Source organism: Ylistrum balloti, unplaced genomic scaffold (assembly GCF_031769215.1).
Source record: "Ylistrum balloti isolate Yb309-2 unplaced genomic scaffold, AGI_CSIRO_Ybal_v1 Utg369850, whole genome shotgun sequence".
In the NCBI taxonomy this organism is placed as follows: domain Eukaryota; kingdom Metazoa; phylum Mollusca; class Bivalvia; order Pectinida; family Pectinidae; genus Ylistrum; species Ylistrum balloti.
Genome location: NW_026782003.1, coordinates 2705026 through 2731006, shown reverse-complemented (window position 1 = coordinate 2731006; position 25981 = coordinate 2705026). Strand labels below are relative to the sequence as shown.

General features: G+C 34.8%; 1 protein-coding gene across 1 annotated transcript in view; it reads right to left on the bottom strand.

Annotated features, from left to right (window-relative positions):
* LOC132545522 (teneurin-m-like) overlaps positions 1-25981 on the bottom strand; it is an 84628-nt gene that overhangs the window by 57620 nt on the left and 1027 nt on the right. The window contains exons 2-3 of the mRNA XM_060209204.1: positions 15933-16247; positions 1577-1897 (exon numbers count right to left, since the gene is read on the bottom strand). Coding sequence (XP_060065187.1) covers positions 1577-1897; positions 15933-16247 — 636 coding nt within the window. The remainder of the gene's footprint in view (positions 1-1576; positions 1898-15932; positions 16248-25981) is intronic.

Below are 25981 nucleotides of genomic sequence, written 5' to 3'. Positions count from 1 at the left end.
ACAGAGCTTGACAATAGGAAAAGATTTTATTCAACATTCTTTTCATAACCATTCTCATTATTTTTTTTATTTCTTATGATAAGGATACCCAAGATCTAAAAAAAAATTAATTTAAGTATGAAAAAAGAAGCTCAATGTGGATAATTTCATTTAGATCAACCCTCCACTACACCTAAAGAAAAAAAAACAATAAAATAGAAAGATTTTTTCGACTATTGTCTTGAAAGCAGTTGCCATGTGCTAGAGGATAAATTTATAAGAAGAAATTTCAATGTAATTTCCTTAAAAAAAGAAAGAAACCATGAGCAAGACTTAATCATACAAATTCTTGAAATTCAATTTATGTAATTTATTGAGAACATTTAATTATGTTCAATGTTCATTAGTGAATGAATTTCTAAAACACACCGTAATTCATGTGGTAGAATAATTAAGATATGACACATAAATTACCCCTATCTCAGATTTGATTGTGCTACAAACTCAAGTTTTTCGATATGCAAATGTTCAACTGTACCTCTGCATAATGTCGCAGATGGCAGGGGGGAGTTTGGCTACAGATAACGGTAAAATATCACTTTCAAACACACAAATTAAACATGATTGAAGACAGAACAAAGACCTAAACTGTGCTTTATGACTTCCCTAAGTTTTCATAAACAATTGTTAAATAAATTTTCCTCAATCAAAAAATGTCCTCACTACCAAAGAAGTAGAACAATTTATTGCCTAATTGTTCATGCCACCTTGTATGAAATAGTAATCGACAGCCAATCAGAGACCTCTCTAGCTACCCCAGGAAATTACAGCAATCAACCTGTAACTGTTGTGGTTCTATCGTGTCATACACTGTGTAAAAATACTTGTACTAATTGCCAAGTAGAGTTGCTGATAGAAAAATGTTAGTAATACTTGGGTGACAATAGCTCCGAGCGATAATACAGACATTGAGCAGTGTATTGATGACACAGCCAAAACAGTGTAACGGGAAACGATCAGAAACAATTGTCTTCTAATCTTCATGGAGTAGCCAAGAAATTTATGGCAAAAAGAAATGATTATCAAATTCATATCACTGCATAAATCAATGTTTGCAGAATAATTCACTTTATTTGGTACAGAGAGTGATAATAGAAGCCAATATCGCACATCAAGCTTCTCATTGGCAGAATAGAGAGAAATCCAGAGAAATCTCCACCACTGATTAGAGCATTCATCTTCACCTCTCTCAATGTTACCATGACAGTCGGCACACAGGCCATGGTGTGTGGATGTGGATAGAGCGGGTGACTTCTCCTAGCCATCTGGTTCTCCCACTAAGTCTCTGGTGTAAAAAGACTTACCATAAATACCCTAGTATATCAACACTTAAAAGGCTCCAATCATATTTACCAAAGTCTGTCACCACTAATTCACAGCAGTAAATGTTCTTATGTATGTAGTGTAGATATAATATAACAATACAGGGTCAGAACTTCACCCATACCATAATCCCTTCTTTTTCTACACTGATACATAGTTTAGGTTTACCGTAATAATACTAGAAAGTGAGAGATTAACGAAAAGCAGTCCTTACCTGGTATAAATACATTCCCTGATGCAGTTTGTTCTAAGTAATGTGGCTCAAAATCACTTTCTCCTTCTGAATATGCACACTGCCGTACCCGTGTGGGGTTGTCCGGGTCAGAGTAATGTCCCCTGTGTTGCAAGGCCGCTATATGCGACTCTGCATAATGTCTACTACACAAACACGTTTCAGCATCAGAGTAGTTTCCCCTGTGTGATGGACCGAATGACCTCTGGCGAGCCACACACACTGGTGTCCTCTGTGGAATGTCTTCTATAGGTGGGGGTGGAGGGGGGTTGGGTAGACATGGAGGCAACATGGGTGCTGTTGCTGAAAGATAGAAAAAATAAAAATATAACCAATATATATATATAAAAAAAAAAAACAAAATGCTATCTATAAAATTTTCAAAATTCAAAACTACTTTTCATTAATTCAAAACAACAACAACAACAGGGCATTGAGAACGGCACGTCAAAAAGTGGAATAAAAAAATGTAAAGCAGCACAAAAAACATATATCAACATAAGTAATGAAATGACAGACTTTTATCAAATGACATCATAAATATCAATGTGTTGATAAAGTAATCATATATATGAAAGAATCATGATTCTGCAGCAAAAATTGAACTCAGGCTATAAATTGAAGAATAATAAAACTCTTGTGTGTTTTGAACACCAGTCTACTTGTTATACAAAGAGTCCACACATTCATTTTATAAAGATCTCCTATACAGTAATTCCATTGCATTGCAATGAAAGCTCTCTGTCACTCAAACCTTGACATTTCATTGAACTAACCAAACTTTACAGCCAATTCATAGCACAGGTTGCTTTTTGATATCCCAACTGACCAAAAAGATGGCCATTTCCCAAAAACACAGAAATACTCGAATCCCAACAGACCTGTGGTGATGGATGGACTGGTACAACTAGTATTCAACATTCCATAGTTCCTGAAATATCTGTCATTTACTTTGACAAATATGTGAAATTGATGAAGCACATGTCTTAATACTGTCTGCATGCCTTTATTTATTGTTGTTGTTTTAGATATGTAATGTAAAGAAAGATGAAGAAATTACATTGACTCATGTTCCTGCAATCCTATAGAATAAGATCAAGTATGTCAAATGATATTTCTTTGAGAGATATAGGAGATTTTTCATAATTAAATTGCAGCAAAATATGTTTTTATCTAAATAAATAAATCATAAACAAATAAAAAATGAAATTGAAATTTGAAACTGCCTTTCTTTCATTTGATTCTGGAAATGAAAATGAAATTTGAAAGTGCCTTTCTTTCATATGGTTCAGGAAATGACAAATGAAATTTGAAAGTGTCTTTCTTTCATTTGATTCTGGAAATGAAAATGAAATTTGAAAGTGCCTTTCTTTCATATGGTTCAGGATATGAAAAATGAAAATGAAATTTGAAAGTGCCTTTCTTTCATATGGTTCAGGAAATGACAAATGAAAATGAAATTTGAAAGTGTCTTTCTTTCATATGGTTCAGGAAATGACAAATGAAAATGAAATTTGAAAGTGCCTTTCTTTCATATGGTTCAGGAAATGACAAATGAAAATGAAATTTGAAAGTGCCTTTCTTTCATATGGTTCAGGAAATGACAAATGAAAATGAAATTTGAAAGTGCCTTTCTTTCATATGGTTCAGGAAATGACAAATGAAAATGAAATTTGAAAGTGCCTTTCTTTCATATGGTTCAGGAAATGACAAATGAAAATGAAATTTGAAAGTGCCTTTCTTTCATTTGATTAAGGCAACGAAAAATTAAACAACAATAGCTAGGGGAGTTTCAACACTTCCTACTGTTGTCTATTTCATTTTTCTTTTTTTTTTTTCAATCTAACACAAAAATCATTCAATATTGAATGTCTGGGTTTTAGCCATTCAAATTTATAACCGGCAAAAATCAATGGCAGTTGATATCTATCCTTGAATATGAGGCAATAGTAGATTCACACTCAACAACAGTGCATTGGCGCATGTACATACGCAGGGGGCGGAAATGTTCATATAAAACACCAAGATAGCCTACTGCAATAAATAACCCGATAAAATTTCAATATCTTACCAGTTCTTATTACCATGACGATAGAATTGTCTGCACCTAAGTGTTATCAGACTTCTCTAGCATTACAAAGTCACTGCGATGAAACTGGAAGTTAAATTAATCACTTCACAACCATTAAATCAAACTAGACTGGAGGAATAGAAGAACATGCGTTGAAGTAGAGTTTCTGCAATTTGGCAGTATCTGTTGTACCAGGGTAATGAGACAAAGGTTCACAATAGATGTATTAGTCTGTCACCATGTCTGAGCCACTTTAATGAATATTCATTATCAAAATAATAAATATTCATCAGCTCAAACATTAGTGATCCTCTCTTTCTTCCACAGGTACAGTCTATCTCTGGACAACATCAAAATTATAATCAAACAAGGTCAGAGGATCAGGTTCACAAAGAGACATTTACGTTCAAACAAGGTCAGAAAGATTGGGTTCACAAAGAGACATTTACGTCAAAATTATAATCAAACAAGGGCAGAGGATCAGGTTCACAAAGAGACATTTACGTCAAAATTATAATCAAACAAGGTCAGAAGGATCAGGTTCACAAAGAGACATTTACGTTAAAATTATAATCAAACAAGGTCAGAAAGATTGGGTTCACAAAGAGACATTTACGTCAAAATTATAATCAAACAAGGGCAGAGGATCAGGTTCACAAAGAGACATTTACGTCAAAATTATAATCAAACAAGGGCAGAGGATCAGGTTCACAAAGAGACATTTACGTTAAAATTATAATCAAACAAGGTCAGAAGGATCAGGTTCACAAAGAGACATTTACGTTAAAATTATAATCAAACAAGGGCAGAGGATCAGGTTCACAAAGAGACATTTACGTTAAAATTATAATCAAACAAGGTCAGAAGGATCAGGTTCACAAAGAGACATTTACGTTAAAATTATAATCAAACAAGGGCAGAGGATCAGGTTCACAAAGAGACATTTACGTTAAAATTATAATCAAACAAGGGCAGAGGATCAGGTTCACAAAGAGACATTTACGTCAAAATTATAATCAAACAAGGTCAGAAGGATCAGGTTCACAAAGAGACATTTACGTTAAAATTATAATCAAACAAGGGCAGAAGGATCAGGTTCACAAAGAGACATTTACGTCAAAATTATAATCAAACAAGGGCAGAGGATCAGGTTCACAAAGAGACATTTACGTTAAAATTATAATCAAACAAGGTCAGAAGGATCAGGTTCACAAAGAGACATTTACGTTAAAATTATAATCAAACAAGGGCAGAGGATCAGGTTCACAAAGAGACATTTACGTTAAAATTATAATCAAACAAGGTCAGAAAGATTGGGTTCACAAAGAGACATTTACGTCAAAATTATAATCAAACAAGGGCAGAGGATCAGGTTCACAAAGAGACATTTACGTCAAAATTATAATCAAACAAGGGCAGAGGATCAACAAAGAGACATTTATAAAATTATAATCAAACAAGGTCAGAAGGATCAGGTTCACAAAGAGACATTTACGTTAAAATTATAATCAAACAAGGGCAGAGGATCAGGTTCACAAAGAGTCATTTACGTTAAAATTATAATCAAACAAGGTCAGAGGATCAGGTTCACAAAGAGACATTTACGTTAAAATTATAATCAAACAAGGGCAGAGGATCAGGTTCACAAAGAGACATTTACGTCAAAATTATAATCAAACAAGGTCAGAAGATCAGGTTCACAAAGAGACATTTTTCAAGCTCATAGGTATCCTTGTACTATTTTATACAGGAATCCAGAGATATCTGCCAAGCTGACAGACAGCCTTGCTACATCATAAGCAATCAAGGTCCTACATGATAAGCATTCAAGCTCAGTGAGACTTTGCATCTAAAGTTATATAAATATGCAGCCAAATAAGTAGATATTATATCATGTTACATGCACAAGCACATCATCAACCATTTTCTTTCAATGTTAAAAGAAATGTCACAAATGAGCTTGGATAGATGCAGTCAAAAACAGAGACACTTTTTTGTGTGATTTGAAGATAAAAATAATAGAAAAAAAACTTAAAGACAAACTCAAAGTTCCCAGGCAAAGAATAGGTAAATTGCTAATAAAACAAAAGGTAGGAAGATACATACTTAAAAAGAATTTGAGATTGACCAAGCAGTAGTCATATCATTGAGTGCATAAAACCCATTGACCTATCCTGAACCTTGTCCGATGGAATCAAGCAAGTTTGAGAACTTGACCTGTAACAATCAGGTTCAAACTGTGCTTGGCCGATTCCTGTTTGTGTAGAAATGAGCAGTATGGAGCCGATAAGGCCGTATCAAGGTTAGGTATGACCAGGCACAGACTCACAGTCTGAGGATTATCAGATAGAGAATTCTCCATGACAGAGTTCCACACCATATAATACATCATCCTATAGTAATAGGGTGGTAAATTTCAATTATTCTGCCAAATAGGGACATTTGTATTCTGTTGGGTTATTGATAAATATGTATAGAGATATATGGTAGATAGACCAGTAGTGACTCAATGAACACGAAAATCCCACCAAATTATCAGCCCAAGACAGGGGTTGGCCATTTCCTTAGACTGCCAGACTCCGACACGGACCAATGATCTGTGATATTAATGGGACACGCCCAAATATGGACAATAAAGCTGTCCGCAGTTGATGCAGAAAGAATATAAACTCTATTGTTTTGTTGAAAACACCAAATTATCTAATAAAATAACCTAAAGGAAAAGAAAGATTGTTCAAATAATAACAGCATGTCATAGAAAGTAATTTAGATAAAATCCCCATTCCTGTCTACTGAAGGAAGACGTTTACATATCCGAGTTAACGGACTGCTGGACTTTCTACGGCTTATGCCTGTCAGGAAATAGAAATGGTTTAAACACTGATAATGTTACTTTTCCGCTGCTGCACATTACGAGAGTTTAGCCTTTCTTGGCTGCGTTTTATGAAATTGCTTTTCTCCATTTAAAGTCACTAAAGTCTCTAAAAGATCTTGATGTCTACGTTATATACAGACACTGCGGATGATTTTCTAAATGTGTTTTAGCATCAAAAGGTTCTGGCTGTAAATCAACACACAACCACAGTGATAAGTGTCTTGTCTGTTCTCTCATTAATATAATCTGAAATTACAAAATTGCACATTCCATGTTTTCCAGTTCATGTAGACAATTTTTGAATATGGATATTGTATATGAAATATGCCCTTAAACCACACTCAATATAATTTTGTGATGTTCTCTACCATCAGCCAAACTATAAACAAATACATTGTCATAGTTACACAGTACTAAACACAACCATGACAAATCTTGTAAGGGAGGAGATATAAGCTTATTGTTACTATTCTGTTGGTAATACCATTCTATATTTCCACTCCCAGTTATAATATATTTGTGTTTATTTGGTGATACTATCCTATCATGTTAAATCGTGATGATGAGGTGATACAGACCCATTCTGAGATATTCACTGTTGTTGGATAAAGCATCAGTGCAGCCTTTTTCAAATAGAGATTAAATTTTCATGAAGGAGCTACGGTACGCCTATAGTACCACCTTAGAGTGATGTGTGTAAAATTTTTGTACACCGACGAGGACAGAATGGGAGTGCTAGGGGGTTTTAAAAAGACAAGAAGGCAAGCTTTTTCATGACTATCGATCAGACAAGATTTATTTTTAGCTATTGTAGATGCAACTTTTATTATCTAAACAGTGCACCATTTCACTGAAATGTCTCGGGGCTATCACCACTAAATTACCTCTGATTGAACATCATCTTTGTAAAAGAACATCCTTTTTCTGTTTGTAGTTTTCAGCTCCAAATATAAACCTTCATGTTTGGAACCTCAAACGCACAAAAATGTACACATGCTGTTTGACTTTTCTGTGATTTTTGAGTTTTAATTTAAACATTTTAAATTCCAAACTTTTGTATCAACTAACATTAAATTAATAATATTACTGACATAATGATTGATGTTCAAAATGACTGATAATGCAGATCATTTTCTCCTGTGGAAGTATATACAGGAGATGCAAAAATTTGCCAGGGGAGATAACTCCAGAAAAACCTCCAGGAATGATATCTTCCTTTATAAAGTCAATGTTGTAGAAGAAAACCTGTGTATACAGACCTGAAAATAAGTTTCTGGGGATTATGAAACAATGCAGGTTTTATATATGCTGTTAAGATCTACGTGTAGATCAATACAGCAGAATTAGCAAAAAATGATGATTAAAAACACACTACCACTACACATGTTTTCCAATCTCACTAGCCTACAGAAGGCCACAACCTTCTGTCACTATCTTAGTTGATGAAGCAGCTGTATTGACAAATACAAATGGAATTATTTTTATTTCCATCGGATCATCAATTTTATTTTCTCTCTGCACCATCTCCGCCTCCATATATCAGTATCTTAATGCATGCTTTTGAATACGATGACCAACAAAAAGTGCCAAGCACCATCAATAATTGACAATAGTGATTGGCACACTGATTCCTCTTGAAAAAAGTTGTTTCGATAAGCCTGGTCTGTATTAGCAGACTTTTATCTATAATGGGTCAGCACCCTGTTCTGAATTGCATGTCGGGGTGTCGTCAGATGGAGTCTGCTCACCTGGATAGTCCTATTAAACCCTCCCAGAGTGGTATTAGTTTGGGCTGAGGTCTGACAGACACTGTTTCCTCGATTAAAGGGGCCAAAACATGCAACACGATGATAAGTCAGGAGACGCATTACTTTGAATTGTCAGTCGAGCTCTGAGGCGTTGTGATTAATCAGACTTCCGTTTTCCCCACTGGGTGATTGCACGTTGATCAGTTCTAGTATATGGCCGTGTAGGTTTACACAAATGCTCTGATCAAAGTCTACACACTAGGGATTAAGCAACGGAAACCTGCCCATTAAAGTACCAATGTATTATTGTTTTTACATATGCAAATAGGTATTTAGGGATATAATCCAATCATGCTAAGTAGAGACATGCCATTCTCCTCGGTTTTCGTGGTGTACAGGGTGCTATATCTACAGCTGAAGCAAATCGTACAGGTAAGAAATAAAATTAGCTGATCATGAGTGGATGTGTGTGAAACCAGCCACTTAACAGTGATAAGGCATTTGATAACCTTATCCTTAGATGCTTATTATAAATCAGTTTGAATCATTTAAAATCATGCCTTATTATGTTGTTAATCCATAATAGAGGTACAAATTCTGTAATTTCTAGCGTATTTCTACAATAACCACCTGATCGGAAAAAAATATGTATTTCTGGATTCCGGGAGATAAGCCACAACTTACCCATGCTGAATGTATTGCTTATTTCTCTCAAACACTACTGATAGTCCAGACATGAAATTATGTATGTATATTCCACTGCCAATTATAGAGCTTCCATTCCAGAACATTTCCAGTAAACCTTGGAACATGTTGAATACAGTAGAACAGATGTGTAAACTATATTGATAGTCGGAAACATGTGTACAAACTGGTCTCGTCAACCACCAAATGCACAAGCATTGTGTACATGCATGTCATATGGTTAACTAATTTCCTATGGAAACTAGAAAAAAACTGTAGACTCCACATGTTGATGGGGGTACAGATAGCATCCCTTTTTTATTATTGGCAGGCTTCATACAATACTCTAACCAGAAAAAAAATAAGATTTTTCAAGTTTTGGCAGACATCCGACAGCTAGAGAAAACAAACTTACAAATACAGTGATTCAATTTTGATAAAGACATTGCTTAAGTGGTTATAGGGTATTTGGAAAAGACTGGTGGAACAAAACTGCAGTGAAGTAGAGACAGAGAATGGAAGGGAAGGAGAGTGGAGCACAGAAACAAGATGTCATGACTGAAGAGTTCAAACAACACAAGAAATGTTATTGAGGAAAATATCCCATTATACAATTATCTACTTATATCAAAGAAGTTGTCGTGACTGAAGAGTTCAAATAACCACACAAGAAATGACTAAGTTTTTATTATCCCATTATTATATACAATTATCTACTTATATCAAAATTAACTATCAAAAAGTAAGATCGGTATGAAAGCAACGAATTAAATTTCATCAGCTCACAGGAACTCAACTCGAGTTATCGTACAGAAGCATTTCTATCCATTTAATACTAATTGGTAATACAAAGAAGTTCAGATTCTGTAGGCAAAGTAGAGGAATGGAAAGGAATGGATTTCTTATCCTAATGATCTCATTGGTCTTAATAACGTTTACTTATGAAATAGAAAGCATGCTAATAGTAACGTGTAGATGGATACACAACTTGGGAGGTAGAGACTTTTTATTGGCTAGTCCAACTTATCTACAGATAAGAATTTAATCATTCTTGATTAGTATTTAATGTGGCATGTCTACCTGAATGGAAAATAAACTGTAGCCATTTTATCATAAAATCCTTGCGATGTTTTAAAAGGAATCTCTATGTTTGTTTTTCTATTCCGATACAGTTTCTAAAGTTACACAGCTGCTAATCTACAGGAGAGACTTTCAGGATACTTAATTTCCATGGCAATTGAATCACGGATTTGGATTAAATTTCTGTTAGTATTGTATCTCTACCAAAAAACAAAAGACTGATTCTGCCTGTATCTAAAAGAAGTTTTCATTTTTTTATAGCATGATCCATAGAAATCTTGATGAGAAATAAACTGCCAAACCATATACCATTTTAGAGAGAAAACTATAAAAAATGTGCGATTGTCCTAGTCGTTACTCCATTATTGGGATATCACCTTTGAGATGAGTTTGATGTATTTTATGTGAAACATGAACCTCTAGCCGATTATGAGGGCCATGAAAATATGAATGTACCGCATTTATCTGAAACCTTGCAATCGCCTTTATGTCAGAGCAGAATTTTACCCTGCAACTGTGTTGTAATGGTTTAAAAGCGACTCAACTCTTTAAAATGATAACATCACAAGATTTATGGTTTTCATGTTTCCATCCACATCAAAATTATCAAGAAAATTTCAAACATAAAACCTGATACAAAGATTATATTGATCAGTAGGGATTTTTATTGCATCATGAGTAGAGAGTTCCGTACAAGGGCCATAACCACTTCCCTGTCAATAAAAATACCTTTCAATCCTTATTTATTAAATGTACAAAGCCTCGCTCTGAGCTGGGATTCTAATTCAAAACTGCTTTTGTTTCTGCACTAGTTTTGATTATTAGGGTTGATGTTGTAACACAGGTCATTAAATTATTCAAATGCCTGATGAGGATTTGAACCCAGGACATCTGGTTTACTAGACTGATCAGGCTAAAGAGGAGTTCTCTCTAAGTGACAGATATTTTTTGATTTAATGAATAATTTCTGATAATTCATCTATATGAAGATGACATAGTGAGATAGAGACCATCTGGTGATGGGGATTTTGGAAGCAGAAAGAAAAGTTGCACAATTCTCACATAGAAATTGGTTAGAGATTAAAGCTGACTGAATACCTCACTATATTTGGTGATGTAATCAATACTGAAATGTATCCCAGAATTTCTAAACAATACAGTTTCACAAGAGATACCTCTCATTACCTATATGTAAAACAACAATAAATAAAAAGCTGTAGACACTGACCAAACAGCCATTCACTCTTTCTAATATACAAATAGATGCCTAAACCCCTACAATGTATATCCCCAAACTCCACATCAAGAACTAGGTAAGTAAAAATGATGGTAATTCCTCTTATAACAGGTTGAACTTCTAGCTTTATAAGAGGACACACAGAGATCACAGAGGCATACTGTGGCATTCACTGACCAGTATCTGTCACAAATACACTTCCGAAACCCAGATTACAAATATCCAGACAAAATATCCAGATAATCAATTTGGCAGTCAAAACAGACAATAAAGGACAATTAATTATTGATGGCTGGTTATTTACTATGCATATATATATACTTTACTCTTCTGATGGATTCTAAAGTATGGAAATATGATGTCAAGATGTCTGCTGACCGACACCGTACGATTAGTTCAGCTTTGCCTACTGTACTGACCAATCGACAATGTCTGCAGAAGAGAAAAAACACTCACCGATACATACACAATCTACACTAGATCAAACAGAAGTAATAAAGACTCCAATTAATTCACTAGTGTGATCCATATTTCTGAATAACTGTATTTGTCATAGAAAATTTGTTGCCATGACAACAGAATTCTCCAACATTTTCTTTTATAGAGACCAATTGTTCAGAGGGATGGAAGTATTAAGCAAACAGACTACTGTTATTTGCAGGTCAAGACCAGGTCTTGTAGAAATTACTTGTTCTGTCCAGTTTGTATTGAACATTTTAATTCACAAGATAGAATACAGAATTGCTTTTCCTGCTCCAGACAGATTCCTATATCCTTGTAATGTTAGCAGCATGTCCAAAGCAACCACTCTATTCTGTATGGTTAGTTTTTTTCTTTCCTTTTAATGAAAAAAATGTTCATTTTCAACAGCAGATGGCCCTATCATCAGTGTAGCATACAAAATATAGGAAGCATTTTGTTTTCAGCGGGAGAACCATTCAAGTTGTGTTAAAGTAGAGATGGATTCCAAAGCTTCCAAGACTGACCAATATTTATGCCTGATTTGACGGTTCAAATGTCACCAATCAACAGTTTAAGTCTGTCCAATATCAACACTGACTCATTTCTTTATGGCTGCATTTTCTCATTGAAAGACATATCTCCAAATTGTCCAACCGTTGATATTTTTTAATTTTCATAGCAGACACATTTCAGATCATGGACTAGATTTTTTACGCTTGATGCTAAAATATTCTAAAACTAAGAATCAAGTCAATGATTTTTACTTTGGGGACTTCTCACACATCCATCTGATGAGGGCATAGAGGACAAATTCACAGATTGGTGACAAATGGATTCATGCATGTAGAAAAAACACTGCGACTTCAATTACTAAATGGAATTCATTAGAATCTAAGACTGTTGCCAACTGTCCAGCCTTGGTTCCAAATACGGAAAGGTCAATAGAGGCTGTCTGTCATACTGGTCAGACAAAAGACTAAGGCATGTGGGAGCTGTCACCAACCTGACTGTCAATTTACATACTATCCAATTTGTTCGAAACAATCCTTATAGGGAGAATTCTGTATTTGGAAACCTGTAACTTTAACCTCTAGCTGTAAATAGTAATGTCTTGAAAGAGGATTTCAAATTGTCAGATGAAAACAGGTGGGTTAAAGTGCCAATAAACAGGAGATACATATAAGTTATGGCATTTCTTTGAATTAAAATGCTTAGAACTGGCCCATATCTATATCGGTACAAAAGGATGTTACCAATAACTGTCATAATTTTTCCTTTTTAACTTTCAAAAAATAATTACTTCTTGTCTGCTTCATTTTGTTTAGATATCCTTTGCATCATAAACCTTAGAACAGGGCTTCTTAAGATTTATTAGACAATTTTGAAATAATGATTTTACCATGTGTTACTTAAATAACAGACTTGAAATACAAATTCTGATTCTTAATGGAAAAAATCAACTGATACTATCTCTGTTAGAAGTCTATGAAAGAATGACTAACTTTGTATGTAACATTGTAAAGGATTCTTGGGAAGAAAGAAGAGTGTGCTTTTAGACAAAATATCTTTATCCCATCATTCAAATGTATATACCAAAATTTGCCGCCCCTAAATGACAGGAACTCTGACACGCAAACTGCCTGAAAGGCCAAATGACAACTGTTAGTTATAAGTCTGGGAAACAAATTAATGTTGGACATGGGGGAACAGTGATGTGACAAGGTAATGTCTCGCCAAATACCGTCACACTAGGACGTTCTGGACCAGACATAAAAAAAGTAGTCAAGCATGTTAGAACCGACATGAAGGCACCCTAACTTGTTTGCAACATGAAACGTTGCCAAAAGATCTTACATTTGATTGTTGAAGGACTCTGATATTTTTATTTTTAAAATTGTATCAACAGCTTCTTTTATGACTCTCACATCAACTTTAGGATAAGAAGAGGGGCTATTTGGGGAGGGGGTTCAGGAAAGCACTTACACCTGGTATGTCTCTACCCAGACTAAGTAGCTGTCATCATGTTAGTTAATAGCTGTTACAAAAGAACTCAAAAGTCTCTGTAATGATGTGTTCTCCAGAGATTTGTGGTATATTTTTTATATTGCATACATAGGTACTTTTGTTCTTACTTCAGGTAAATATGTTGTATGTATGTGTTATCTATCGTGAGGACAAAGAAAAATAAAGGGCAAATACTAAACTGTTTCAGATAATTTCCAGACAGATAATATTCAAGACTGATTTGAAGATTTTAATGAAGATAACTTAATTGTCAATTAACTAATTTCAAAGACGGCAACAAGTTTAAATCGATCATACCACCCCCACTTTAACATGGAAACACTCGAATAGAAAGTGCATATATACTTTAGGTTTATACGAATGCATAGACAGTCAAACAATAATCATATCCTACAATAAGCCCAGACGTGTGTCACATAAACAGCCTCAGGAGTCAGTATATAGCATATTACTAGGGGATAAAACTCATTTACAATCAATTCTATTGAATAGCAGTGAGATATGGACAGACTTACTTCGAAACATGGATTTGTTGGTGAACAGTTTACACACCTCTCTTACTTTTGTCTGGGATATGAAGATAAATTGAATTGTACTAATTCTTCAACATTATACTGACATATCAATTTTACAAAACTTTTTTGTAGTTCCTTGTTAGAAAGAGAAATTTCACTTTAAGACATATATGTTTCCAATCAAGACTTTATCCCTCGCAAATCGAAATCCTGTTCAAGACCGTGCACCAAGAAATTCTGGCACGTTTCCAAATAAAATTTCAGATAATTAGAGAATTTTAACAGTTACAACATGTCAATATAGCAAGATTGGTTTGTTTTTCAAACTGAAAACCTCCTTTTCTCCATTAGGACTTTCCTTTGTGTTTTTTTATTTGGTAAATGCAGGATGTCTTCAATGTTTTTAATCCCCATTGTCAAATGTGACCTTGAAGAAACACTTCATTATGTTAACTTCTAGTCTAACTAGGGACCCTTCCAAACTTTTACACAATTACTCTACAGTTGATTGACATACTCCTATACAATCCCTTTCAGATGGTGAACAATAAAATTTCAGTTAAAAGTGTGCTTTTGTAACCAAGCCATAAGCATATCAGCTAAATCATTAGGCCCAAAGAACATCCAATTCCATAACTGTCAACCACATAACCTTTTCACTTTGAAATAAAAATCAGGTGCTAGATAATATCCCCTAAAAGCAGAACAGAAAATATTGACTGGACATCTACACTGTGATAGTCGTGTCAAAAATGAATAAAAGCAACATTTAGTATGGAGATGGTGTTGAAAGAACAGTGCCAAATATTGTCTTCCAAGGTATTTTTTTGCCTTCAGATTCGATAATCCTAGAAAAAGGATGATGAAGCATCTGGATAGTGCTATACAGATATCACACACAGTCCAAAATTTCCATCATGTGATACCATGTAAAAATGTTGATTTTTTTTTTCACCAACATTTGCTACTGATGGAAGACTTCAGAGACGGTTTAACACTGTGTAATCAAGGTGAGTAATTCAATGTATGACAGCTACATATAATATTTTCTATTAGGCTATCTCCACCCCAACTATGCCAAGACATAAAGATTATGTAAGATGAAGGCAGGCCTTTACATACATCTACTTATTATCCCTAAGCTAATGACATTGTGAAGTAGCAATAAGCTCCATTCCTTACATTGAATCTAATTTATACCTACTATCAAAGCTCGACTAGTCCAATGCCTTACTTATAATAATAGGACCTCCTCAAATTAATGTCCGTTTTTATGGGATGTTTTTCTTTCTAAAACCTAGCCTTGATATAAGAAATATTATGGTATTATCGTCATAACGCCATTAATACAATGACATGGTATTTATTGTCATAACACTGTTAATACAATGACATGGTACCTATGATTCTGTACCCTTGGTAAATAATAGATTGGTCGATTCTTGCTATGATAGATCAGTAATCTTAATATATCAATGAATGTGATTTCTTTTTTGCCAAACTGACTTCCTTATTTACAAGGTCCTGTAAATTTCATAATCTACAGTTTTGGATCTGGTCTCCATTGGTATTCAGAGCTATCATATCTTCATCTGCAGGGATAATGATGTGAATCAGGTCCTATCATTGTAATACTTTTACCTGCGAGCTGATGATGTAAGTTTGAATGGTTGATGTTTTCCTGGTCGGAATCGTCCGATAGAGACAACTGCGACACAGCTTCCGTTCTTCGTGTGTTCTTGTTGTCCACCTCATTGGATGAGATCGAACACTGAGACCCCTGGTGATGAACGTTTAACGATGCATGACGTAACGGCCGATCCATGTCATCAAAATCACCGTCTGACCCACTCATGTAACTATACAAGCGTGACTTGTCGTTACCAAGATGACCATTACTTAGGTGGGAGTTTCCATGGTATTCATCTGTTAAGTCATGCTCATTGGGTGTCAAACCTATAGGTACAAAAACAAAGCAAACAAAATATACCAAAAAAACTCAAAGCTACAATAATGACCAAGCTGTGAGAGGTTGTAAATTAATGTCCTGAATTTCAACAATCTTTCATTTTAGAAAAAAATATATATATATATGATGTAAATATATACATTTTTACATGTAATTTGCAAAAGTTGATCTATTTCTATAAACATAAATGGTTATCTGGAAATTGCCAAGGTGATGATTTCTTTTTGATCAAGATAATTTCATAATTTTGGTGTTTGACAGAGTTTTTTTCAGCTGATAGAAAACTATTAAAATTTCTTATCACTAATCAATACGAAAACAAAAACATTAAACAGCATAGTGTTCAATCATTGAAATTCAAGGACATTTGTTTGGTAATATTACAATACACAGTGATACACAACACTCAGTGTCTCTGACAAAACTAATCAATGGGGACTGTCCTGTCATATCAACAGTCGTGACAGAGTTGTCCCTCTTGTATGCCTCTTATCTCTAAAATCTTTCACAACATGTGATAGATGGACTTTCCATTTTCATACAAAAATGGTTGAATTGGGAATTCCTATTGAAAGAATCCTAATGTTTTCATTATTATCAAATATTATGGTGATCAATATTTAGAACAACACTGAGTATTGCTTCTGTGTTCATGGGAGACAACACAAGCCTTTGTATTTAAACACAAATAGTCTGAACCTGGAAACTTTCTTTATCTTTTTCTCTTTGATTGGATTTCTGTTGGGTGAACTATATGCCACCAAATTTAAGTCCTATGTATCTAGTTTTAAAACAAACAATCGCTTCTTTCATTTAAAAAAAAAACAGAAACTATTTCCTTCTATATATTTGGTTATCAGTTATTTTCAAACTTGTTGTTGAACAATTTCTGCAGTTTTGTTGACTTACTGAAGACCATGAGTGTGTGTGCTGCAGGTACATGGTGATATGATGGTATATTATATTGAGTAGTGTTGGACGAAGAGTGCATTACACAACATATGGTGGCATATATACATATATAGTATGTATCAAAGGTTTGGTGGCATCAAAGAAGTGAGTTACATGGTTTGGTGGCATCAAGGAAGCAAGTACCTCATTTGGTGGCACCAAAGAAGTGAGTTACTGGCTTGGTGGCATCAAGGAAAAGGGTCCTTAGTTTGGTGGCACCAAAGAATTAAGTCACTTGTTTGGTGGCACCAAAGAATTAAGTCACTTGTTTGGTGGTACCAAAGAATTGATGTAACCAGATGTGATAATGTCAGTCACTCCACAACACTGGTGGTTCACAGAAGAGATTCGGTGGCTCGTTCACACTGACCTGAAGTAATGTTTGCTTGGTGGCTATTCAATGCAGCTCTATTTTCATTTTTTTTTATTAATATTTGGAATTATGTATTCAACAATATATTTGTATTCATGAAGAGGTATATTCTGATGGGAAATATTTCATGATGTTGTGATTCTGAAGGATGGAAATTAATGATGGTGTGATTCTGAAGGATGAAAATTAATGATGGTATGATTCTGATGGATGAAAATGGTGATGGCAATGAGAGGTGAATGGAATGAAGACGAAAATAGACATTGGAAGGAATAAGGAAGGGTAGTTTCTACTAATCACAGAGTTGCTGAGGGTTTGGATGTGAAGGGGAGATAAGCCAGGTTTACAGTGGAGACTAACCAAACAACATCACATGCCACACATAGCTTCAGCATATATATGTATACAACATGCAAAACAGCCAATACTCGTAAAGAAATAAAACAAAACAGCATGTCTGTCTTTATCTGCAAATTCAACACCCTTAAACCTTTTAACACTACTAAAGACAATTAATTAATCTTGGCAAAAAACTGAAGATGCTTGATTTTGAAACAGCAGAATAAATAAAAACACATGTGTATGAATCGACATCTCAAAGACGGCAAACCTTCAATCTTTAAACATTTTTTCTCAAATGAGAGATTCACCGTCTATTTATAAATACTATGAAGATAATACAATAGCTTTGTCATTGCAATACACACAAATTAAGTCAATCATTTGAAATAATCCATCAATTCTAAATTAGTAAAATTGAATATACACTTAATCATCAAACACAACATGCACTGAATAAAAAAAGATTCTTGTTTGATGAAGGTAACATTAGAAACTCACTACTATTCTAAACAGGAAGTTTAACGTTCCATGCTTTAATGAGAGATGAAAATGGGAAGTTCAACTGATTGCTAATGAGAGAATTCTAAAGACATTAGAGTCACTGTTTCTAATCTAATGACATCTATGCAGATGAAATGCTGTGGTGACTCCTAAGTTAAATGATAAGGTAAACAGGATTGATATATAGAGATTTTTAATTACACATGCTGGTGATAGAACAAGGGGAGAAAACCCTGGTACCCATCTGTTTCACAAAATATGTTCTCAAATTCATATGGCTTGTTATTTCTACAATCAATTACAAATCAACATTACATATTTTATAAAGAATACATAAGGATACCGTTTTCAAAGCCTTAAATTTATTTGGGGAAACATAACAAATTTCAAGGAATATACAATGTTTCAATAATTCTGGTCCAGCAATGGACAATAGTAGATATGGAAAAGAAAATTGAATGGCCATAGACTAATGGACATAAATCACATGATGGGGTTAGAGACTCTTAACATAAGCAAGACCAAGAAATCAATCAGACCTGAAAATGATTTGTGAATGATTTACAAATATGAAGATTTAAAACTTGTCCCCATGCAGGTATTTTCTGTTTTTTAAACAATTTGTTGATCAATGCATTTTCTTTACAAATATTAGAAAAAAATAGTGTGAAATTAACCATGAACCTTCTGTTGTTTATTGCTCAAATCAAAAACAATCACAACATTCTACTCCCTTAAGGAAATAATCAAGTCTTGCTGAATGAAATGCTTGTCTGATATATTCTACATGACGACTCCAATTCTAATAAATTACCTAACTAATGATCATGTATGCCTCTAATCACACTCGATAATGGTTCCACTTTCTTGACAGCAAACAAGAGTTATGTCCCCTGCCTAAAACAGGAAATGGAAATTCCAAATCACTAGCATAAACGACCTGGTCCAACAAATTATTGTTAGAATTAATGGATTGTTTGCATGAAACCTTCCTAAGCAGACTTGAGAAGACACTTAACAGCACACCAAGAAAAACCCTAGCTAAAGGAAAGCATCAACATCCTCTCATTGCTCCCTAAGAATGACAATTTGCAGGAATCAACAAAAATGTCAGCCTCGTGGGAGAACATAGCATGTGCAGACAAATAACACATGCTTTCTATTGTCCTGATCTAGCAGGCATGTTTATGTCAAGAAGTTCAGTAGATCTATTGCCCGGAAATTGTGAAATAGTCTTTCTCTAAGAAATTATTCACATTGAAGACGACAAGTTATTTGCGAAAAACAATGAAATGCAGATAAAAATCTGACCCAAATAAAACTTCTCTATTCAATTAGAAATAAAAAGTAACCTACGTAATGACCAGGGACTATAATTGTTAATTTGGTATTGTGTGTATGAGACTCTGGGTAGCCCTACAGTACTGCTTGGTAGGATCCCGTGTGTGCGATAGTAACCTTACTGTCGGTAAACATGTAACGCAACTTGACAATACAGCAGCTGAATCGGCTCCATTCCTATAAACAATGGTGATAAGGATCAGTAATATTTGAGGCATTTCTGTTTTATTCTCCTTCTCCAGGTCTACAGGGGAGATCGCAAGCCCATACCATCACACAACCCAACACAAACAGTGCAATTGGCATCCATGACAAGCACTCGTAAATGCGGCTTCTCTGTTTACAGTCAAACTACCCAAGTCCCGGAGAGACCTTCCCACATTTGTTCATTACAACAACCATTCAAACCTGCTTGTCTTGCCTTTCTTACAGAAAATATAAAACTAGAAACATATCATATTCCCATAACCAGTTTAAGAACTAAATTAGTCCAGCTATCTTGGGTATAAATCCACCATCACACAAACCAACACTAAAACCAGCCCACTTTCTCATTACGATAACAGCCTAATGTAAAGTTCAGGCTATAATGTAACCCACAGTAACCGTCTACTGTCATCATAGTCTCTTTTATATCACCTTATTAGAGACAGTCATTAAGTGTATAATACTGAAATAGGTCTTCTCAAAATGGCAGGAAGAGATTACCTGTTTATAAAAGGTTATCAACAGACATAGACACATCTATACAGCATTGTGACGTACGGTAAATATGCTAAATACTGAAACTTTCATCTGTATCAGAATAAGCCATGTTACCAGGATGCTCAACATACAGAGATTATCAATGTTACTAGGATGCTTAACAGAGAGTCCATGTCACTAGGATGCTCAACTTACAGAGATAATCCATGTCACTAGGATGCTCAATATACTAATCCATGTCATTAGGATGCTCTGTATACAGAGTCCATGTCACTAGGATGCTCAACATACATACTTAATCCATGTCATTTGTATTGCTTATAGACCAGGATGACCGTGTAGTTTTAACACAATTATTTACCAGAGGTATGACTTTCTTTATCATGATAAATTGTGGGAATGGGATGAATGGCAAATGGAGACTGAAATGATATCAAGATTGAAAAAGAATAGAAAGGAAGAAGATGAAAAAGTGAAGGGAATTGAGGAGGATAAGGAAATAATTAAAGATAAGGCTTGTGTGAAAAGAAGGAATGAAGACAATAAACCAGTCGAAGAGACTGAAATAAAATAAACTCATGAAACAGATTTCATGTAGAAGAAAAGAGGGAAGAGTTGTTGACAGCAAGGAAATTTTTTAATGAAAAAAAAGGAAGGAAAACATCGACATTCCATTGAAGAAAACCATTCTTTTTAGTTGATGACTTTATAGCCAGTCTGATTAGGAGTGTGAGTGATGGCAGAGTCCTATAAAATGAACACTCAAACTTCTAGCCCCTGTGGAGACAATGTCTGAAGTGGAGCAAGATGACAGCCTTTGACAGGACGAGAAGCCATACATATTCCTCTTTGCATCAAGAAGCACCCAAACTGGCCGACTGTCGCGGACTAATTCCAGAAGTCTAGGTCCCCTTACAGGACACAAAGCCACGGGTAAACTCCTACCATACCCTTATTTTTCTGTTAAACTCAACTTATCAAACGTCTGGGAGCTCTAAGTGTCCTTGAGAGGGGTTTAAGGGTTAATGGGATGCAGAGGTGATGAAAAAACATTTTGAAGTGTGATTGAATGTATTTTGGAGACAACGTTTTCTCCATCCATTAGATACTGGACTTTAGGGTTTTCCAATTAAATGGTTGAGGCTTGGATTTTATTGGCCAATAATCTAATTATGTATTATCATAATTTCACCATAAAACCACATAATTCTGAAAATATCAGTTGTAGTATTATAGTAATGTGCCTAATTGGAAAAGTCTGGAGACGTCTAATGTCAATTTTTCCATACACACGAGTAATTTCCAGGATAATTTGCTGGCTCCTATTCCACAACTCAATAGATCTGCAGACTAAAACTGGGATGTGAAGGGATTAAATTTTCTACGTTCCTATCATTTGTCCTTAATCAACATCACATGTTTTTTGTCCTGTCCAATGACAGGAAAAATTGGACTGATGTGTCCGAGTTTTATCTAATGAAGCATCGTAGAGTTACACTAAGCCTTATTATTCAATGGATAGGGGTAGAATGCTGTAAGGCAACAGGTTATACAGTGTGTTCACAATTCATAGGTACACAAAGTATATCTAATCATTTCTGTGTTTTGTTTTGTCCAGCAAAATCAAACACATACAAAATTCCTATCATTTAATGGAGCAATGCAAATCTTAAATACTACAAGTCAAGTAATTAAAACAGTTCCTTTATGAACTTCGAGAAAATAAAACACTTGAATGTGTAGTAATTTCTCTGGATGAAACATTTAGACCTGATCACATAGCCAGCTTATCTACATGTGATGGTATATCGAATCATCATTGATCTTACATACACAGCACTTGTTTCCTTTATTCCCAACAGAAACGATAGCCATGTTTTATCCCTGTAGCGACAAGAACTACGTTTCACTCCTGGTAGGTTTTAATTAAGTTTTATGCCGATGAAGCCCCTATTGCATCATTTTAATCAGTGCTTGAAGCCAAACAGATATAGACTAAATGCGATTACACAAATAGAATACAACACAACACCATCTCTCAATCCACAGCGATACAGGTTGGAAAGGAAAGCAAGTGCTGTTTTAGCATCCGCTACTTAACATCCCTTTGATGACAGATCCCCAGGGTCAAACGGATTTATACACGCCTTCTGAACACTTCCCTAAAACCCTGGTTTTTATATTTTGAAATGGAAAACATTGACAGGTGAAGGATTAAGCAATCATGTGTGAGCTGAGGTTTCGTACCAATGTCCTTTTAGACATGGAAAAGTTTGACACGAATGTCTCATCTACATCCTGGTCATGCTGATGCTTGTCACGGCTGTGCCACCACAGGGCTTACACTAACCTGATTAGAAATGGTTGAAGACTTATTCTGAACCTGATTAGAGATGCAGCAACCAGGTTAAGGTCATATAACTTACATTTAAAGCAGTACTTGTGTAAAAAATAAACTTCTAAAAGACAGAAAATCCATTTATATTTTTCCTAAAAAATTTCCATCTGATGGAGCAGTAACAGAAACAAAAGTGACAACTGGAGAAACCAAATTGGAGGAACGGCGTGTCATACACTTTAAAATTTGTATTTTATAAAATTGAATTGATAATAAAATTCAACACCAAACAAATTTCTCATTCCTAATTTATTGATTCACTTACAATGTTATCATTTGTTATTTGGATATACAGGAGACATTTCTGAGAACACTTGCACTTTTTTTGAAAATTTTAACCTATGTTGTCTTTAGCTAAGAAGAATAAACAGTGTAATTTCCAATCCTTCTAAGTAAACAACTGCTCAGGGCAGACCCAGTTAATTATATGATGTATTGTTCTAGAACCATAACAGAATTATTGGCATTAACCCTGGAAAACTTTAATAGTTGTTGTGACTTAAACATTTTGTCTGGTGTACTGCCAGAGGATCTGTCTGCTTCAACAGATGATCAATTTGTATATGGATAGTCAATTATCCAAGTTTAAACCAAAACACTTTTCAACATTACACATCTGACCCTTGACTTTGACAAAATTAATTAAAGTTTTCATATTCTAAACACAGCTTTGAACTATCAAAATTTAAATTTAAAGATCTGGTTCATTGATATTTCTCGAGTATAATGCATCTTGCACCTCTAAATCTTCTGTCTGACTAAGACCTCTGTAAGAAATGTGAATATCTTCAGTAAGGATTTGTTTTCCTTTATTACCTTGATGTTTATTTTTTTCAGTATGAGTCACCTCATTGTTTGCAAGTCTGTGATGAAATCATGACAGAAATACATTTCTGGAATCTGCTTGACGTGCTGGTTCTATCAGCCCCTTGGTGGTGTGCATGTTTATCCCCTATACATCTCATCAGGAACGTGTATAGTTTCCAGTTCCATGAGAGTTATCCACTGTTGTCAAAGCCAGTATATGTAAGTACATGTAATGTTCTACCTTAAGATACATGCCTCTCTACAGGAAAGTGATTTCCTAACCATCCTGAAAGCTGACACCAACCCGAAGCTTTCAACAGAGTGAGGAGGAAACTGCTAAATGGCAGGCACAATTTGTGTATTTCCTGTAATGTTATTTGTGAACAGTAAAAGTCAGCAGTCCTTTGACTTTTGGAGTGACAGGGAAAAGTAATGGTGGACAGACTGTAGTGTACAGGAAGTAGGAAAGCTTTTTTTTCTCTTGTATAAAGTATGTCCATCCATCCCCACTTTAATTGTCATCCACAGCAGAAAATTGTCAGGTGTCAGATGTCAAAGTCTTAATGGCAGAATCTCTTCAGCCACTCTTCTCTTCCCTTCAGTCCCGAGAATTAGAATGAACAAAGAGGTCTTAATTCTCATCAGTCACTAGAATTTGGAGGAAATAAGGGGTTGTAAGTCTCATCTCCTCAGTCACTAGAATTTGGAGGAACTAAGGGGTTGTAAGTCTCATCTCCTCAGTCACTAGAATTTGGAAGAACTAAGGGGTTGTAAGTCTCATCTCCTTAGTCACTAGAATTTGGAGGAACTAAGGGGTAGTAAGTCTCATCTCCCCAGTCAACTAAGGGGCCATAATTATGATGCTATAGACAAACATGAAGGTGCATACTCAATTTGGAGGAACTATACCATTGTAATTTGGATGAACTAAAGGGTCAACATTTGCATGGCTTTGAAAAAAACATGAAGGTGCAAACATCAAATTAGACGGTTATGAATTTTTGTTGATCACTGTAAACAGAAAGTATTCAACAAAAGTTGGAGGATTGCTGACCTTGTGCCAAAGGGAAGTAAAAATATGTTCATGGTGTATTGGTGCCTTATATATATGTGAAAACACAACAGGAAAATAACATCATCTCAATAACATTATAATCCAAACTCATTCAACAAAATCAGAGCAAAATATGAACAAAAGAAAGATTTACACAGAGCTTCCTGAAAAAGTACACATAGAATATGACCAAGTGTTCCAGAAAAATAAGTGTCGTCATCTTCATTGAAAAAGAAACATCTGCCCTGTTAATCTTGGTCAAACCAAGTAAATAATGTCACATTCTCCAATCAGAACACGGTATACAGCAACGGAACCAACAGGCAAACTAATGAGAATCAAACACATCCAGCTTCATATCTTACAAGGAAATTGAACATTTCTCAATGAGGTCACTATGACGACTGTAAAATTTCCTTATAATTTTCATCAACCTGCATCTTTTGATCCCTGTGTCATGTCTGTCAGTGTATGACTTCCTGCATGAAAACAGTGATAGACTAATCGACACTGTATATTATGAATTTGAGGGTCTGGTCAGAACAAGAGTCAAAAATATTTTCCAGATCCACTTGTGACTCTACGTTACATTGATAAAATAAATATCCCAGATGAAATAGATATCTGTATATGAAAGTCAGTCCTCAGATGAATCATAAGCCCATCTGTAGTTAATTAAGTTAGGTAATAAGGCTGACCCAGGACAACTGTATGGTCCAACCTTCTCCCTGCCCCTAATCAGATTATCTCCATATTAGGTCAATGCTCTAGTTGTATACTGATAATCCACATAGTAAAATGAGTCAGAAGACTGCATCATACACGATGACAGTCAAATAAGCCAAGTATAGTGGATAATATTAGGTGTCTAAATATGTACCAAAACAAACTAATATTGTTATACAGTAATTTCTTTAGAAGAAAGACTTCATACATAGCATTCTATTGTTTGTTTTTAAGAATAATTTATGGCCAAATTTAACACATACAAAAAAATTCCCTACTCGATTTATACATTTCACTCTAATTTCAATACAATTATTGAATTAAGGACATCTACAAATACATGTCACTAACTATCTTACTAAAGCAACATTTCTTTTAAATCATTATAAATTAATGTGGAAAAATTTCCCTTTTACTAATACATCCAGATGTTTGAAAATAAGAAATTCTAGATTAAAATTCAGAAGGTGTAATAATACATACAACACTTCTGACTGTGAGATAAAACCAATTTACAGATTGT